This window comes from Sciurus carolinensis, chromosome 7, assembly GCF_902686445.1.
Source record: "Sciurus carolinensis chromosome 7, mSciCar1.2, whole genome shotgun sequence".
Taxonomy (NCBI): Eukaryota; Metazoa; Chordata; class Mammalia; order Rodentia; family Sciuridae; genus Sciurus; species Sciurus carolinensis.
The window spans coordinates 144,149,867-144,165,308 of NC_062219.1; the positions used below are offsets into that span (position 1 = coordinate 144,149,867).

At 47.6% G+C, this 15,442-nt stretch overlaps 1 protein-coding gene across 7 annotated transcripts in view; it reads left to right on the plus strand.

Annotated features, from left to right (window-relative positions):
* Positions 1-15,442, plus strand: part of Phactr1 (phosphatase and actin regulator 1) — a 501,682-nt gene that overhangs the window by 455,805 nt on the left and 30,435 nt on the right. For all 7 annotated transcript variants that reach the window (XM_047557907.1, XM_047557912.1, XM_047557911.1 and 4 more), the window contains 2 exons: positions 998-1,248; positions 3,082-3,238. In XM_047557907.1, the coding sequence (XP_047413863.1) occupies positions 998-1,248; positions 3,082-3,238 (408 nt within the window). The remainder of the gene's footprint in view (positions 1-997; positions 1,249-3,081; positions 3,239-15,442) is intronic.

Here is a 15,442-nt window from a genome sequence, read left to right on the forward strand (position 1 = left end):
GAGTGAATGTATCATGCTTTTTTTTCCTGATACTGGGGATTAAACCCAGAGGCACTTGACCACCCAGCTCTCTTTTGTATTTTATTTAGGGAGAGGGTCTCACTGAGTTGCTGAGGCTGGCTTTGAACTCATGATCCTCCTACCTCGGGCTCCTGAGCCACTGGGTTTATAGGTGTGCCCCACTGAGCCTGGTTGTCACCTTTTTTAAATTAAAAAATACATGTGGTCTGAGTTGGCTTTGAGAAGATCACCCTCCGTCTTAGAAAACTGGCCTACAAAAGCAAACAGACAAATAAAAAACAGTTCGGTGCTACCCGCTGCCACCGGATGCCATCCTTGGAGAGAACATTCCCTGGGTGGTCCCTGATCATCTGCCCTGGTGTCACAAATGGGTCTCCAGACTTCCGACCCTGCACGCACTTTCTTGCTTTGCATCCGCATCCACAGCATTTCACACGACCTTTCCCACACTCGGTCCCACCCATCGCCCTGCAGAGCTTTTGAAAACTAGACCCTCACTCGTTGCCTCTCTGTTCTGTAACTCTGGCTGCACCAGGGAGGAGCTCTTTACCCCCCACCCCAGGAGACACGCAGCCTGCAAGTAAACCCGCTCTGGGTCTTGGAATCAGAAATATTTGCAGAATTAGATTTCTTTTTTTTTTAAATCTGAAATTGTGGTCAGTACTCATCAGATCTGCCATCTTAACCATTGGCAAGTGTGCAGGTCAGTGGCAGTAAGTTCGTCCACGTTGTTGTCCCACCATGACCATCATCCATGCACAGGGAATTTAGGATTCTCATTTCCCATTCTGTGCCACTACCGCGATGGTGATCAGGGAACCATACTGTCCTAAAATGACGACCGGTAAGGTGAGAAACGGATTCACGTTGCCTGGTGGACCCTGGGCTGGCCAGCTGGACTTTTAAACTGCGCCAAGGCATTTACTTGACCTTTCAGCTAAAACGCATTTCCTCCTCCCTCCTTCTCTTTCCGCAGCTCTGAGCAGCGAGTCCCCTGTTCCACTTCTTACCACAGCTCTGGTTTGCACTCGAGTGACGGTGTCACAAAAGCAGGACCTATGGGCCTCCCGGAAATTAGACAAGTGCCAACTGTTGTGATCGAATGTGATGACAATAAAGAAAATGTGCCTCATGAGTCGGACTACGAAGACTCCCCCTGCCTGTACACCAGAGAGGAGGAGGAGGAGGAGGAGGAGGATGAGGAGGACGACAGCTCCCTCTACACCAGTACGTGCTCTCGACCCTCCGCCAGGAGCAGGGCAGTATGGGGCTGAGGGGCTGGCCCAACTGCCCGGCCGTCCTGGGGCTAATCTGGTCTGCTGTTCACTGACCCTGACCATAGGGAGCTCAGTTAGCCTCAGGGGGCCTCCTTTGCTTCAGCAGTAACAGGAGGGGACACAGGGCCTCCAGGTGCCATGGTATCTCTAAATATCGCAACACCACGCCGCCACCTCCTGCCTCTTCAGATGGGTTTCTTGGTGCATCCCTGAGATGCCACCCTTCCCTCAGAGCGAAAGGGGAAGGCTTCGAAGTCTGTTCCCACCTAGAAAAGACACAAATACTTACCATGGTGGATGCAGCAGATAGATACCTGTGTAACCAAACCTCAGCAACCTTAAAGGTCCAAATTTAAACCTGTCCTTTAAGACCTTCAAGTATGCTAAGAGACAAGAGGAGAAACAGGAAAAGCAGGATCCCAAAGTCTATTGCTCTGGCCATGAATAATAAATTTCAGTGATGTGGGTACAATCTTGTCATTTGGCCAACTTTTTAATACGTGAATTTGTGATACTAGTAAACATTTACTGAATAGGTACTGTGTGCCTGAAACCTTGCTAAGATTGCATCCTCTTGTGGACACTTCACAACAGCTTTAGAGCCTAGATACTATTGGCCCCCATTTTACAGATTAGAAAATGATAGGAAGGAATTTGCTCAGATCCTGGGATTTGATTCCAAATCCCTTGAAAACTAAACCAGTGGAGGAAGAAAAAAGAAAAGCACTAGTACATAAAATCCAAAAGAATCCGCAAGCTTCTCAGGCATGGTGGTGCACACCTGTGATCCCAGTGACTTGGGAAGCTGAAGCAGAAGGATCGCAAGTGTGAGGCCAGCCTCAGCAACTTAGAGAGACCCTCAGCAGCTTAGAGGAACTTGCTAGTACTATTTCTCTAGCTTGTTAATTAGCTAGCTTCATTTGAGACTGGGTAAGAGACCTGATGAGCTATGAAATGATCCAAGTCATGTCACAGAGGGGACCATCCAGAGATAGCCAAAGACCCCAGTGATCTATGAACAGAAGCAGCTGCTCAGCCTGTTTGCCTTGTGGTGTCCAGAGAATGGTCAGCTTTATACACAGGGTTTCTCACCTTGCCCTCCTGGCCGTTGGGACCAGATCGTACCTTGTGGTGGAGGACTCTGCCCTGGAGAATGATTAGCAGCTTTCCTGCCACCGCCCCAACATTCTCGACTTTGCCAGATGTCCCCTGGGAAGCAAATTCAAACTGGGTTCAGAACCACAGATTTAGCCCAGATTTAAGGAAGCCTTACCCTGGCTGCTCAGGAACCCATGTGTTAAAAAGAAAAAAACTGCCAGAGTATTGCCAGTTTGCTGTCCTCACCTCCACCCTGATCCCGCAGAAGTCCCACATTGTCCACCCCACTTGTCTTTCTTCACAGCCCCAGTGCAGGGTAGCTGACCCTTCTGCCTGCCGGAAGCTCCTGGCTTACACATCACCCCAGTGCCAGCTGCCTAGTGGGATTCACCCTCCCTCCCATGTCAGTAACTCCTCTGTGAATCTTGCCCTAGTTACTAGCGGCCTCTGTCCCCTCTCCTCCTCTGTGGCCTTCCTGCTGGGCGTTTCCGGAGGGCAGAGATCCAGTCCCAGGCCCCTATGGCTCACCACGCTCAGCCACAGTGCTAGGTGCAGAGCGTGGTGAGGGCAGGAACCCCGAGAGCTGAGGCCCCGGGCCTCCCAGGGGTCGTGCCCTTCCTGTCTTTCTAACTGACTTTGGCTGACCGAATGGCCCCCTGAATTGACTCACTTCTCCCTCCTGCAGGCTCCCTGGCCATGAAGGTCTGCAGGAAGGACTCCTTAGCCATCAAACTCAGCAACAGGCCCTCCAAGCGAGAACTGGAAGAAAAGAACATCCTCCCCAGGCAGACAGATGAGGAGAGGCTGGAGCTGAGGCAGCAGATCGGCACCAAGCTCACCAGGTAAGGCAGCAACACCTTCTGCCCTCTGCAGCAGGACTCTGGGGCTACACGGACTTTTGCAGAAGCATGTAGTCTCAGTCACCAATGCAGTCCTTGTGCCTCTTAATAACTTCCTGCTTTAAAAAGTCAATGGAAAGCCTCCCATTTTGTCCCCAGGGGTGCTTTTATTGTCCCTCTTTTATTGCAGCTAAGTATTGGAAATTTCATAAGAGTCATGGTTTGCTAAACATGAAACAATCAAACAAGCAGACTCTGCTGTAGTGCCACATGGCTGGTAGTGATGCCTCCTTCCTCCTCTGGACTCTTCCTGAGTGATTCTCTTTATGTAAGGACATTAAAGACTGTGGACATAGCTTTCATCATATGAATGTCATAAACACCTATGTGTGTGCTTGCAATCTAGGTTGTGTTTATGTGGCTTTAGGTAACATTTGCTGAGAACTTCTTATCTGCCGGGTATTCTTCTAAACGTTCTTCCTGTATTAAATCATTTAATCTTTGAGCCTCCCCTGGAGTTAGACATTTGCATGCCCAATTTACAGAGGAGAACACCAGGCACTTTAGTGACCCTGCTTGCTGTCAGCAGACCAACTCCAGAGCTCTCCCTCTTAACCGCCACTCCGTTACCTTGCCTCTCTACGTAACGGTTAACACGCGGAACGTTTGCTTTGTACCAGGCACTGTGCTGGGTGTTTGGATGAACTGTGCAGAAGTCTACCAGAGTCTGACCTTGACTCTCCCTCTTGCTGACCGCATAGCCCTGAGTGGGTCATGTACCCTTTGTGCCTACGACTGTAAGACTGTGCATTGTGGAAACAACACGTTCACAGAAGCGTCTAAACAGTGCCTGGCCCGTCGCAAGCTCTCAGTGATCTGCTGTCCTTTCCCTCCCTCCTCTGACCGTCAGTTGTCATTGTCATTGTCACTCTGTACAAGTGAGGAAAGTGGCACAGGCGGAGGTCATGTAGGCAGAGGTGCTAGTGTTCTTCCCTCCTCCGATTCCCTGTGTTGCCCCTTCATGAACCTGGTTTCCTCCTGGAGGATGGCATGGTGCTGATCCTGGCTGGGTAAGATGGTCCACGTCTTTGGATGATTCGGCCGTGTGTCACGTGGTATTTAGAGGCCAAAAATAAAAATACCTAACCACCTGCTGCACTAAACGCACACACACACACACACATACACACACACACACACACATACACTCACACACACTTTCAGTCTTTGAATGCAGTCACATGACCGTGATGTGGAAGTCCAGATCTCTCTTGATACCTCAGTGATAGTTACAGGAAGCCCAACCCATGATCAGAGCCGGATTGCTACACGTTCTTCCTCCCGTTGAACTGGAATTCTCATGAAGGCCCACCTTTTGGTCTTGTTCTCTTCCTCCTGCAGCTGCTGACGCCTCACCCCTCCTCCCGTGGCTTCAGAGTGTGAGCAGACAGTGGTCCTGGCCTCCAGCTCTCTTCTCCCAGGCGGCCTACGACCAGATCCTATTCTGGGTGGGACGGGTGGCTGGTATGGTCCTGGGCTGCTTCCTGACCCAGCTTATTCAAGTTTGCACAAAATGCAAATGGAGCTATCCTTAGGGGGTAGGGGGAAGAGAAGGGGCGGGCCGTTGACCCAGCCCCTCTTACCGGAGCTCAGCTCCACTGTTAAGAGTGGGCATCATTTATTATGGTCCCTTCCCTCCACTCGCATCTCCTGCTTTCGCTGCAGTACATGCAAAGCCCCAGGCGTATGAGAGGCAAATGGAAGACTTCTCAGCAATCGGAGTGAGATGCCAGCACGTCTGGATGCCCAGCGTAGCTTCACGGGTGGAGAGAGAGAGCAGGAGAGAGGTGGGCGACAGAGCAGACGTGGGAGGTTGGCCACACGCTTGTCCTCCGTAGGCCCTTCCACCTGGTGTTGACCGACAGAGTGGAAAGGGGCATTGTTCCAGAGCATACTCCAAAGAGACGCAGCCCCCAGCCTCTCGAGCCTAAACACAGATCCACATGTTATTACCACGACCGGCCGGCAGGCATGGCCACAAACCCAGAGGCGGCAGATATACAGACCCATCCATGACCGCAAAACTTTCTCTGTCTTCAAAACTTTTTCCTGTAAATCAACACCCTCTCAACCCTCCCTCTTTTAAAGCAGAAAGACTGCTTGGAATTCATAAAATCCTCTGAAGGCTTACCAACAGTAGGGCTCCATTCCCAGCTTTCTTTCTTTGTGGTGGGTAGCAGAAGACGTGCCAACTGGGGAGAGAAAGTCAGGGCTGGGAAGGCCGCTCGGGGTGTTCCAAGCGCTGAGTTGGCCTCCCTGCTCTGAATCCGTACCATCTATGTTCACTCTTTGGGCTGGAGTTCCTTTCCTGTGGTCAGAACTTCGGCAGCTGCAGCCAGATTACAGGAGCCACGACTAAGGACATGTCCAAGTGCATAGCGGCTGAGGTTGGGTGGAGTGCAGTGAATCAGGTGAAGAGGTCAAATCCCACCTCAGAGTCATTTTTGATTCACATCCAAAGAGTTTTATGGGTGATTCCATTTAGAATGAGGTCTCCGCTCTGTGCTTCCAGCAGCTGACGCCCATCCCAAACCCAGGGCGGATTGAAGGGGAAGGGAGAGAGCCAGGGACCAGGGACCAGAGCTGTTCTGGAATCAGCAGCTTGGCTTCTAGAAGCTCTTTGCCCTTCTTGGATCTTAGGCTAGGTCATCTGAGCACCATGTGCAAATGTGTGCTTCATTAGTACAAAAAGTAACTCAGAGAATGTAGATGTCTGTTGTAGGGTTTGCATTTCTGAAGTGACCAGATTGTGGTGTTCTTTGACCCTGTGCGGCAGCAGCAAGGTACAGAAATCTTCAGCTCTTTGCAAAGCATGAGCTGAGTCTGCGTCCTCATGGAGGAAGCAAGACAGGAATCACAACTTCAGCCTGACAGTTCTAATGGCATAAGAAAAGAGAAAAAAAAAATCATAGCATTCCACCAAGAATCCCAAGGTAGGAGAGGGGACAGAAACACCAAGAAAAATGACAGCTTCTGCATAACCTTCCAGTGTTAAGGCAGAGTTTTGACATCAAAATGCAAGAATTTTTGCTCTTTCAAAAATATTTGCTTGTTGATGTTATTGGACAGATTCTCCTAAATCTCTATCAGGAGGTCACTTGGGTTTTTTAATAACAAATACCTATTTCATACAGTCACTGTTGGAGAGGTGTGGACTGCATTAGAGATGTGAAGGCGACCAGGAGGATATGCACTGCTTCTGCGCCTTATGTATACACACTCCAGGATAGCACAGAGAAGGAACAGGGCTGTCTCCTGAGAATGAAAGGCGTCGAATTTCTATTTAAGGCCGGTCTCTATCATTCTTTGTAATCTGGTACATCAAGGCAGTACTGCTTGTCTCTCTCTTATAAACAAAGAAGTGGCACATGCTTACCTTTTTATGGTGGAATTCTCAAAACACTTTGAGTCCACTGGTCTGAGGGCCACTTTCATGGCTGTGTGAGCAGGACTTTCCACTCCTATGTCCATGTAGTCAGTGGAAATGAAGAGACCTCGGGGTAGTCGGTCACCCCAGCAGAGCCCATTGTGGAGCTGGCTTGGAAGTCTAAGATCCAGGTGTTGGTAGGGTCGGTGGCTTCTGGAGACTACGGGAGAGAATCTGTTCAATGCCCCTCTCCCCTGCTGCTGGTTTGCTGGAAATCTTTGGCATGCTTGGCATTGTATGTGCATCACCCCAATCTCTGCCTTTGGTTCCACGTAGCAGACTCCCATGTTGGTATCTTGGGTCCACATTGCCCCTTCTAATAAGGACAACATTTATATTGAATTAGAGCCCCCCATAATGTCCTCATTTTAACTTGATTAGCACTGTAAAGACCCTACCTCCATATTTTGTGGTACTGGGGTTTATGATCTCAACATATAAATTTGTGGGAGACAGAATTCAACCTGTAATTCTTGGATAAACATAAAGTAGGGCTACCAAGGTAAAGGACCAGGACCTTAAATGCATAGGGGACTGACAGACATGGCATAAAAGTGAAGCAGGCAGTAAGAAGATTATAAATGGTGAATGCAGTGAGCTGAAGTGAGATGAAAACCCCTATATAAAAGGAGACATCACTATTCAACTTCAACCCTCCCCCACTTATTGTTTTGAAGAAACGAAGGACCAATTTGTCAGCTCTTCTGAAAAATGTCTGAATTTTTAAAATGAGAATTCCAATTTTTAAAAAATATTATTGCGTTAGTCAGCTTTCCATTGCTATAACAAAATGCCTGAGATAATCAGCTTATAAAGAAGAAAGGTTTATTTTGGCTCACATTTTGGAGGTTTTAGACTATGCTTTATTAAACCCATTGCCATCAGGCCTGTGTGAGGCAGCACATCATGGAAGGGAGGATGAGGTCAAGCAGAGCTGCTCATCTCACGGCATCCAGGAAGCAAAAAGAGAGAAGAGGCCCACATCCCACAGTCTCTCTAAGTGTACACCCCCAGTGACCTAAAGGCCTCCCACTAGACTCCACCTCTTAAAAGTTCCACCACCTTCCAATCGTTCCTTGGGCTGCAGACTAGTCTTTAACACCCGAGCCCCTGGGGACACTTATCCAAACCATAGCAATTACATCAAACAATGTTTTTATAGACTTAATTTAGCCCAGGGCCCCCCGCTCAGGCCTGAGCCCCATGGTTTCAATCTCAGACCTGGTAACCATGGTTCATCCTATTTACAGTGTGTTGATGAGTCTCTGTGAATGCACAGCCCACGTTAGTGAGACTGTGAGACAGGAATATTCTGCATTTTGGAGTATAAATGTGAGCATGCCCATGGGTGTATCTGTGGCAATTTGAAATTAACATCTGTAGGATCCAGATTATTTTGAGAGTGCTTATGTGTCTGGATTGATCTTGAAAACAGTACACCTTACTCCTAAAACAGAATCTGGTCCAGCTCGCTGCGCCTGAGGGCGGTTCTCAGTGCACACGAAGCGTGTTGGATGGAGTCTTTGATTGACATGGCTCCACGGTTACCTTCTCCTTGGCTCTCCCCAGCTTGGGACTCAGGAGATGGGGTGAATGAACCTGGCAGGGTTGATGTGGGAATCTGTCCCAAAGCCACGGAAAATCGCGGAGCTCCCAGGGGTAGATCGGATGAGGTCCCTCCTTCAAAAAGTGGCACTTCCTGCCTCTCCTCTTCCTCACGGCTCATCCTCACCACCACTTAAGAAGTTGCCCCAGTCTTGTGTTTACACAGGCGGGTGACGAATGAGGTCATGAAGGTGGACAGATAATGGCCAGAACCTCGCCCTTGTGAAACCTAGCCTGATAACTCTCTTTCACTCAGGATTTAATAGTAATTCTAGAAAGAAAAAAAAAGTCTCCTAAATGTGTGTTTTATGTCCCTAAGTAGTATACACTGTCATTACTCTAGTGACATAGAAAATAATATGTACAGAGGATCATGTGCTGCTTTAAATCATAATGCAACGTTCGGGGAGAAAATTGAAACCTGTTTTTTAGGTTCATAGCACAGGCAATAAAATATGGTGACTCCAAATGTGGCTTGCGTGGTGTTTGTGGCTTGGGAAGATGGATGCCAGCACCTAGCTCCGAGGTGGCAGGCAGCAACTCCCCCCAGAATCTGAGGACGGAAGCCAAGTGTGAGCTGGCGTCTCCCCGGGCTGGGTAATTTGTTCTGCTGCGAAAACACTTTCTAAAAATAGGAATACCAATCAAAGGCTCTATGAATTCAATTCAGCTCGGGCTGACTTAGTGTCCCTGGATACACATCACTGTGACTTCACCACCTGAAGAGGGAAGGGAGGAAAAGAGACTCGGGTAAAAGTTTTAGAGTAGCTTCCTCAGACACTTGGTCCTTCCAGTCTGTCCCCCATCGTCATCGTCATCCCCCGTCATTGTGGTCACCATTATTATTTTGGCTGTGAAATGGGACGCAGCTTAGAGGGACAAGAGGAGTGGAAAGAGGACACTGGTATCTGCCAGGTTGGGGAGACTTCTTCCAGGGATTCTGATGCCTCCAATGAAAAGGTACCAGTCGCCTAATGGGAAAGTGCTGGGCAGGGTTGATGTAGGAAACTTCCCGAAGCCTCGGATAATCACGGAGCTCCCAGGGGTGGATCGGATGAGGTCCCTCTTTCGGAAAGTGTCACCTCCTGCCTCTCTTCTTCTCACCGCTCATCCTCACCACCCCTTAAGAAGCTGCCCCAGTCTTGTGTTTACACAGGCAGGTGACGAATGAGGTCACGGAGAGGGACAGGTAGTGGCCAGAACCTCGCCCCCGTGAAACCTGTGCAGGCACGTCTGCAGCCTCCTGTCCTCTCTGCAGCTGTGAAGAACGCAGTCGAGGCCCGACTCTTGACGTCCTGCCGTGGGGATGGGGGTCCTGAGCCCTGACTGCGTGTGTGTGCGCGCCTGTGTGTCCGTCTCGGGAGGAGAGGACTCGTGGTCTGCAGGCGCCACCCAGGACATCAAGGAACAAGGCCACATCTTCCGAGTGTTTCCACCGTTGGCATTGGTGGCTCCCAGCTGCTCGGGAGCTTTTTTATTTCAATGATACGGTCAGCATGGCGGACGAAGTGCTGCCTCTTACCCCGTGGGAACAGAATCCGTCTCCGTGTTTAAAACTGGGGAAGAGTTTTCAAAAAAGAAAGTGGCCATCCATTGGGGATTGTGGATCTTTTGTTTTGTCTTTCATAGCTTTTTTTAAATGACTCGTTTTACTCATAGCATTTCATATTTTCATTTTTTGGGTGAAGAGCCATGTTGAACTCTAGACTACACAGGGGAGGGACAAATCCTTGGACTTCTGTTACGGTCATATTTTCAGGGGCTTCTCTGAAATTAGAAGGGGAGACTTCAAAGACTCTCCTAATGCTCACAGCCTCCTGGTTCTCGGTGATTTTCGCCTTATCATTATCTGTAACATTCTTATTTATTATTTATCTTAACATGTGGCAGAAAGGAACGCTATGGTTCATGTGCTCTGTGGTAGTGAAAGAATCCGCCTGTCCGCACTTAGAGACAGTCTCTTGGGATGACAGTCCCTCTGCTGTTGATAAAATCCTTTCCCATCCGTACCTCATCGAATGACCTTCGCTGAAACATGACAAGGCTGCTGCTGTTGGGACTTGCACTTGATGGTGAAGAAGCTCAGTTCATCATCTTAGAGATCATCAGTGACAAAGAGGAGCATGTCTTCTAAATCTGGGGCTTTCCTATTTCCTGACAAACCTACTGAGAAAAATGTTGGCTGCCTTTAAAGTTGTTACGGTGAGCCGAATCTCCCTCCAGGTCCCTGTGGTTCGGTAGGTATCCTGTGAGATGGTGGAATTCAAACTCAGTGGCTCAAGCAGATGTCTTCAAGGGAGAAAGATAGGTGCAGAACCAAGAGGGAACAGGAGGTTTTCTTCCACTTTGGACTTTTTACTGCCCTTCAGTAACACTCCGTGATAAACAGGAAGATCTGAAGCCCTGCTTTTTGGCCTTGGTTCTCAAGTCTCTTGTAGCCACACAGCATGGGGACCAGTGGTTCATCCAGCGTGGTACTTGGGTCAGTACCATCAGTGTTCCCTGGGAACTTGCTAGAAATGCAGATTCTCAGGCCCACCCTAGACCAAGAATCAGACACTGAAGATGGGACCAAATTATGCATTTTAACAAACGTAACACTGGTGCACACTAAGGTCTGAGAGGTCTAGTAGGAAGAACTGTCAAAAACCTTTGGAGTTGGACTTGGACTTGCAAGCTGTCTGCCATTACCAACGAGGCTCCTGTGGAGCCTGACTTTGCACATCGGTAAGATGCACCTCCCACCCAAGGTCATCCAGAGAACTGAGTGAGTCATTCTCCCAATTGCAGTCGCTGATGAGGGCTAGTTCCTTCCCCCCATTGTGAATTTGAATGCCATATTATACTAGACCCTTCTTAGGATAAGTAACCGCCCTAAAAGGCAAATCCGAAATCCAGGTGGCATACAGGTTTCTTTAAGCCTAATGTGGACCTGGTGGCCCTCTCTCATTATGTTGTCATTGTGAACTTCTGGGACACGTGGCTCTCACATGTGGGTAGCCAGGGAAGATGGGGTGAGAGGCGTGCACGTCATTTCTCAGGGTCCAGTCACCAGAACGGGGCTCATGGCCCCAATCTAACTGCCAGAGAGACTAGAAAACGTAGTGGAGCACACGGAATATTCAGTGGACAGGAAGTGTCTTCACACCTCACTGCCCCTACAGTTGCCGTGGGTCTTCTTTACTGAATGGTTCATGCAGTCATATGAAAGAGACCATAACAAGTAGAAGAGCCTTGATTAAGCGACTTTCCACATTGGCGGTTGGAACACGGCACATGGTTACTCTTAGTGGAAGCAGATCATGTGGATTGCCAGAAGAGTCTGTCCGGGGGCCATTGCATGGGTATCAAGTGAATTTGCTCCTGAGGTCCAGTTTAGTAAAGTGATTGATTGATGGAAATCAAAACTCCCTCATGTAGAGGGAAAAAAAAAAAATGAGCATTGCTTCTGTTTCAAGGAAAAAACTAGCGGTACCATAGCTGGAAAATCCCTAAAAAGAATAGTGGACTTTGAGCTAACTGAGTTTATTTTATGTGAGTATAAGATTACTTCTCTGCAGATACAAGTTACTAGGGGAGACCATGGACCTCAGGTTCAACCAACTGATGGTATCTGAAGGCATCAGTAAGCACCTAGTGTATGCACAACGCTGTACCAGGTGTCATTTAAACGGCTCCTGGATGGATATCCCAGCTACTCAGGGTATTCTTATGTTCCCTGATGTAGTCCGAGGATGCTAATGGTGAGTTTGTGAGGTATGCACAGGTTCTTCTGGAGCATATTCTTTTAAGGGAACTGAATTTAATTTAGATTGTTTCTCTTCATTTTTTTTTCCTTTGAAATATTTCCAGAAGAATGGATGCAGGGCAGGGTCCTGGGTAATTTAAATACTGACTATCTAAACATTTAGTTCTGAGTTTAATTTCTCAAACCTCTGCAGTCATATGAGCAACTTCAGCCTGAGTCATTGGGTCACTTGTTTTGCAATAAAATCATTTCTTTGTCTTTCCTACAACCTTTTGACCCACTTGCAAACTAAAACAGTCACAAGCATGTTATTTCTATCCTTTTTGTTGGTGGGTGGGGTACCAGGGATTGAACTCAGGGGCACTCGACCACTGAGCCACATCCCCAGCCCTGTTTTGTATTTTATTTAGAGACAGGGTCTCAATGAGTTGCTTAGCACCTTGCTCTTGCTCAGACTGGCTTTGAACTTGAGATCCTCCTGCCTCAGACTCCCAAGCTGCTGGCATTGCAGTTGTGTGCCACCATGCCCAGCCACTTGATCCTATTTTTATCTGTGAATCTCTCAGTCACTTATGAACTTACCAAGGGGCAATCAATGACTGTGAGTTAACTCATTCTAGGAAGTGTCTGAGGAGTGGCCCCTACTTTGGTTGACAAGCCATTTTGTCACATAGGACATTACTTCAAATGCCTGCTTTAAACCTCCACATTGGCTCATTCAGAAATTCTTGTCACTCCGAGGTTGTACCTGTGCCCACAGGAGACTACGGGTCAATTTCCTGGCCTACTTCACAGCTGTACCTGCAGAATCTGAAAGGACAATAGAACATTTTAGAACTTAAATGACGACTTATCGTCACGGTGTCTGATACTCTCAATTTTATGGATAAGGAAACTGAGGCTGAGAATGTTATGCTGCTAGCCAAGTCCACATAACTTGTGACTGAACTAGATTTAAAACCAAGTTCTCCGACGCCAGCCGCTGTTAAAAATTAGTATCCCTCCAGAAAAGGAAGAAAAGCATTTACTTCTCGCTGGAAGAAACAGGCCAATTATTTGCTAGAAAGCATTGCAAATCACATTTCTTAGTTGATTTTTTCCATTTGGAAAGAACCAAGAAAATTGATTTCAGAAAGCAAAACAAATGACTTTAAGTGGAGGTTTTGAATTAAGTCTTTAAGAAACATTTTTGGGAATGAAAAAGCCCATGAAAAAGGAATCTTTGGATTCTGCCATTCTTAGGTTTTCTTCGTGGACGTGGTCATTCCCCCATTTGGGGATTAAAAGAACATTTCAGTTGCATGTGCAATTGAGAGCAAGAGACGTCACCTCATCTAGATCTCTGATGGGTCCTCATTCTCAGTAAGGCGCCATTAATAATTTTAAAATCTCAGTGGTAGAGCATTTGCCTGGCATGTGCGAGGCCCTGGGTTTGATTCCCAGCACCCACCAAAAATAACAATAATTATTATTCTCTTGAAGACCGAGCAGGTATTTTTGGAGGAGCCTGTAAATGGTGCTCTCCTGTGGAGTTGACCTATTCTAGTGATTCTGTCTCTTAAGTGACAAATGGATCTATAATCATCTATATTTGTTAAGAATCAGTTCTTTGTTTCGGTGGTGAGGTTGGCATTTCCAGTCTCCAGAGTCATTTCCGTGGGATAGAGTGCCGTTTCTCCCTCACACTCCAATTTGGCTTCAGGTTTGATTGGGTGTGATTTTGCTGCAGCTCCTACACAGAGCTTGCACATGGTCCTGAATGTTTAAGTAGCAGAACTGGATTACAACTGAAAATCTGCAACGCGGCTGTTTCCCCTGCATCCCTGGACATTTTTGTTTACTGGCAAAATACCTCAAATCTCATGCAAAATGCTAATAGGAATAATCCATTTTATTTGTCTTCATTATATTCATTCCACTCCTCTTAGAATGCCAAGATTTTTATAATAGCCTCAAAAATTATATATACGCCTAACTAAACCGTAATTTTCAGATAGAATATAAACAGGAGAAACCATCCAAAGATACAACTGCTGGAAAACTTTTTTCCCTGCGATTCTAAAAGCAATTCCTTTGAAATATAAGTGAATACACTTCTATTTTAGGAAGTGTGATCATGAAAATTTGATGTGCTGTGCCCACTGAATCATTAAAACAATAGTGGTTCAAAATGGGCAGTCCTTTTGGTTCCTTTGAAAAGATTTCGGCAGACAGCTCCAATTTGGGCGCCATCAGGTAATCGGCATAGTGAAAAGAGGTTTGTTTGCCTGCCGTACATTCAGCCCTTCGTTTGGCCGTTATGATTTTCATCTTCATATTGTACTTATCGAATTCTCTCTTAAAAGATGCCAAGATGTAATTTCATCTTCCTGTGCATTAAAAGGCCACGTGAGGCATTGCCCTCTGCAAATGTGATTGAACCTGTGAATCTGCCACCTGCACATGCTACCCACCGGAAGTCCTGTCAATGTCCCATTCCAGTGAAGACCCAGCATGCCCGGCTTGGGTGTATTGGCACCGCCATTGTACCTGGGGACTCCAGGAGGCAGCTTCTCTCTGAAGCCTGCCATTTGAGTGCAGCATGACCTTGTCACCTTCCCTGACCAGCCTGTCCCAGATTGCTCTATCTTGGATGTCAGTCAAGTTACCCTCTCTGCACAGCCAGCCCTTCATCAACAGAGCCATGAGGGGCCGTGGCCCGTGAAATCTGATTCTCATCACACAGTCAGCAAACAGTGCAACCGCCCCAAAGGAAATGATAGCTGAATCCACGTGATCCAGGCAAAAATAAAATAAGCCCATTCATCCCAAACCCCCCCAAAAGAAGCCACTGCATAATGTCAGCTTTAGGCCACTGAAGAAATTAGTTAAAATGTACCATAAACTTACATCATGGATTGTGTGGATATCTATTTCATTTGTTTGAGGTATTTGTAAAACTATGTGGAACATTTTTTGAACCATAAAATTCTTGACTTTTCCCCAGTTTCTCAAACTGCCTATTGGACAGGTCATTTCAGGATACATCAGAGTCATTCTCATGACGAGCGGATTAGCAGAACCCTGAGGCTAAGGACCCTGACAGAGGAGATAAAACGTCATTGTGAGGCCACCTGGAAGATGGGGCTAGCAGTCCTTTCCAAAGGAGCGAGCGTTCAGGTTCCTGCCGCTCTCCTGCCCCCAGAGCCTCCAAAAGTCTAGTCCTGATGTGGCCCATGCGCTCGCACAGGACCACAGCCGCAGGGGAGGACGGGACTCGGCACAGGGTGGAAGCAAAACACACACAGTCACCAAAGCAGTGTGCCAGTACGAAAAGCCAGGGAGGGAGGACGTCCTCGGGTGCTTCAGTCATGATGACGAAGATGAG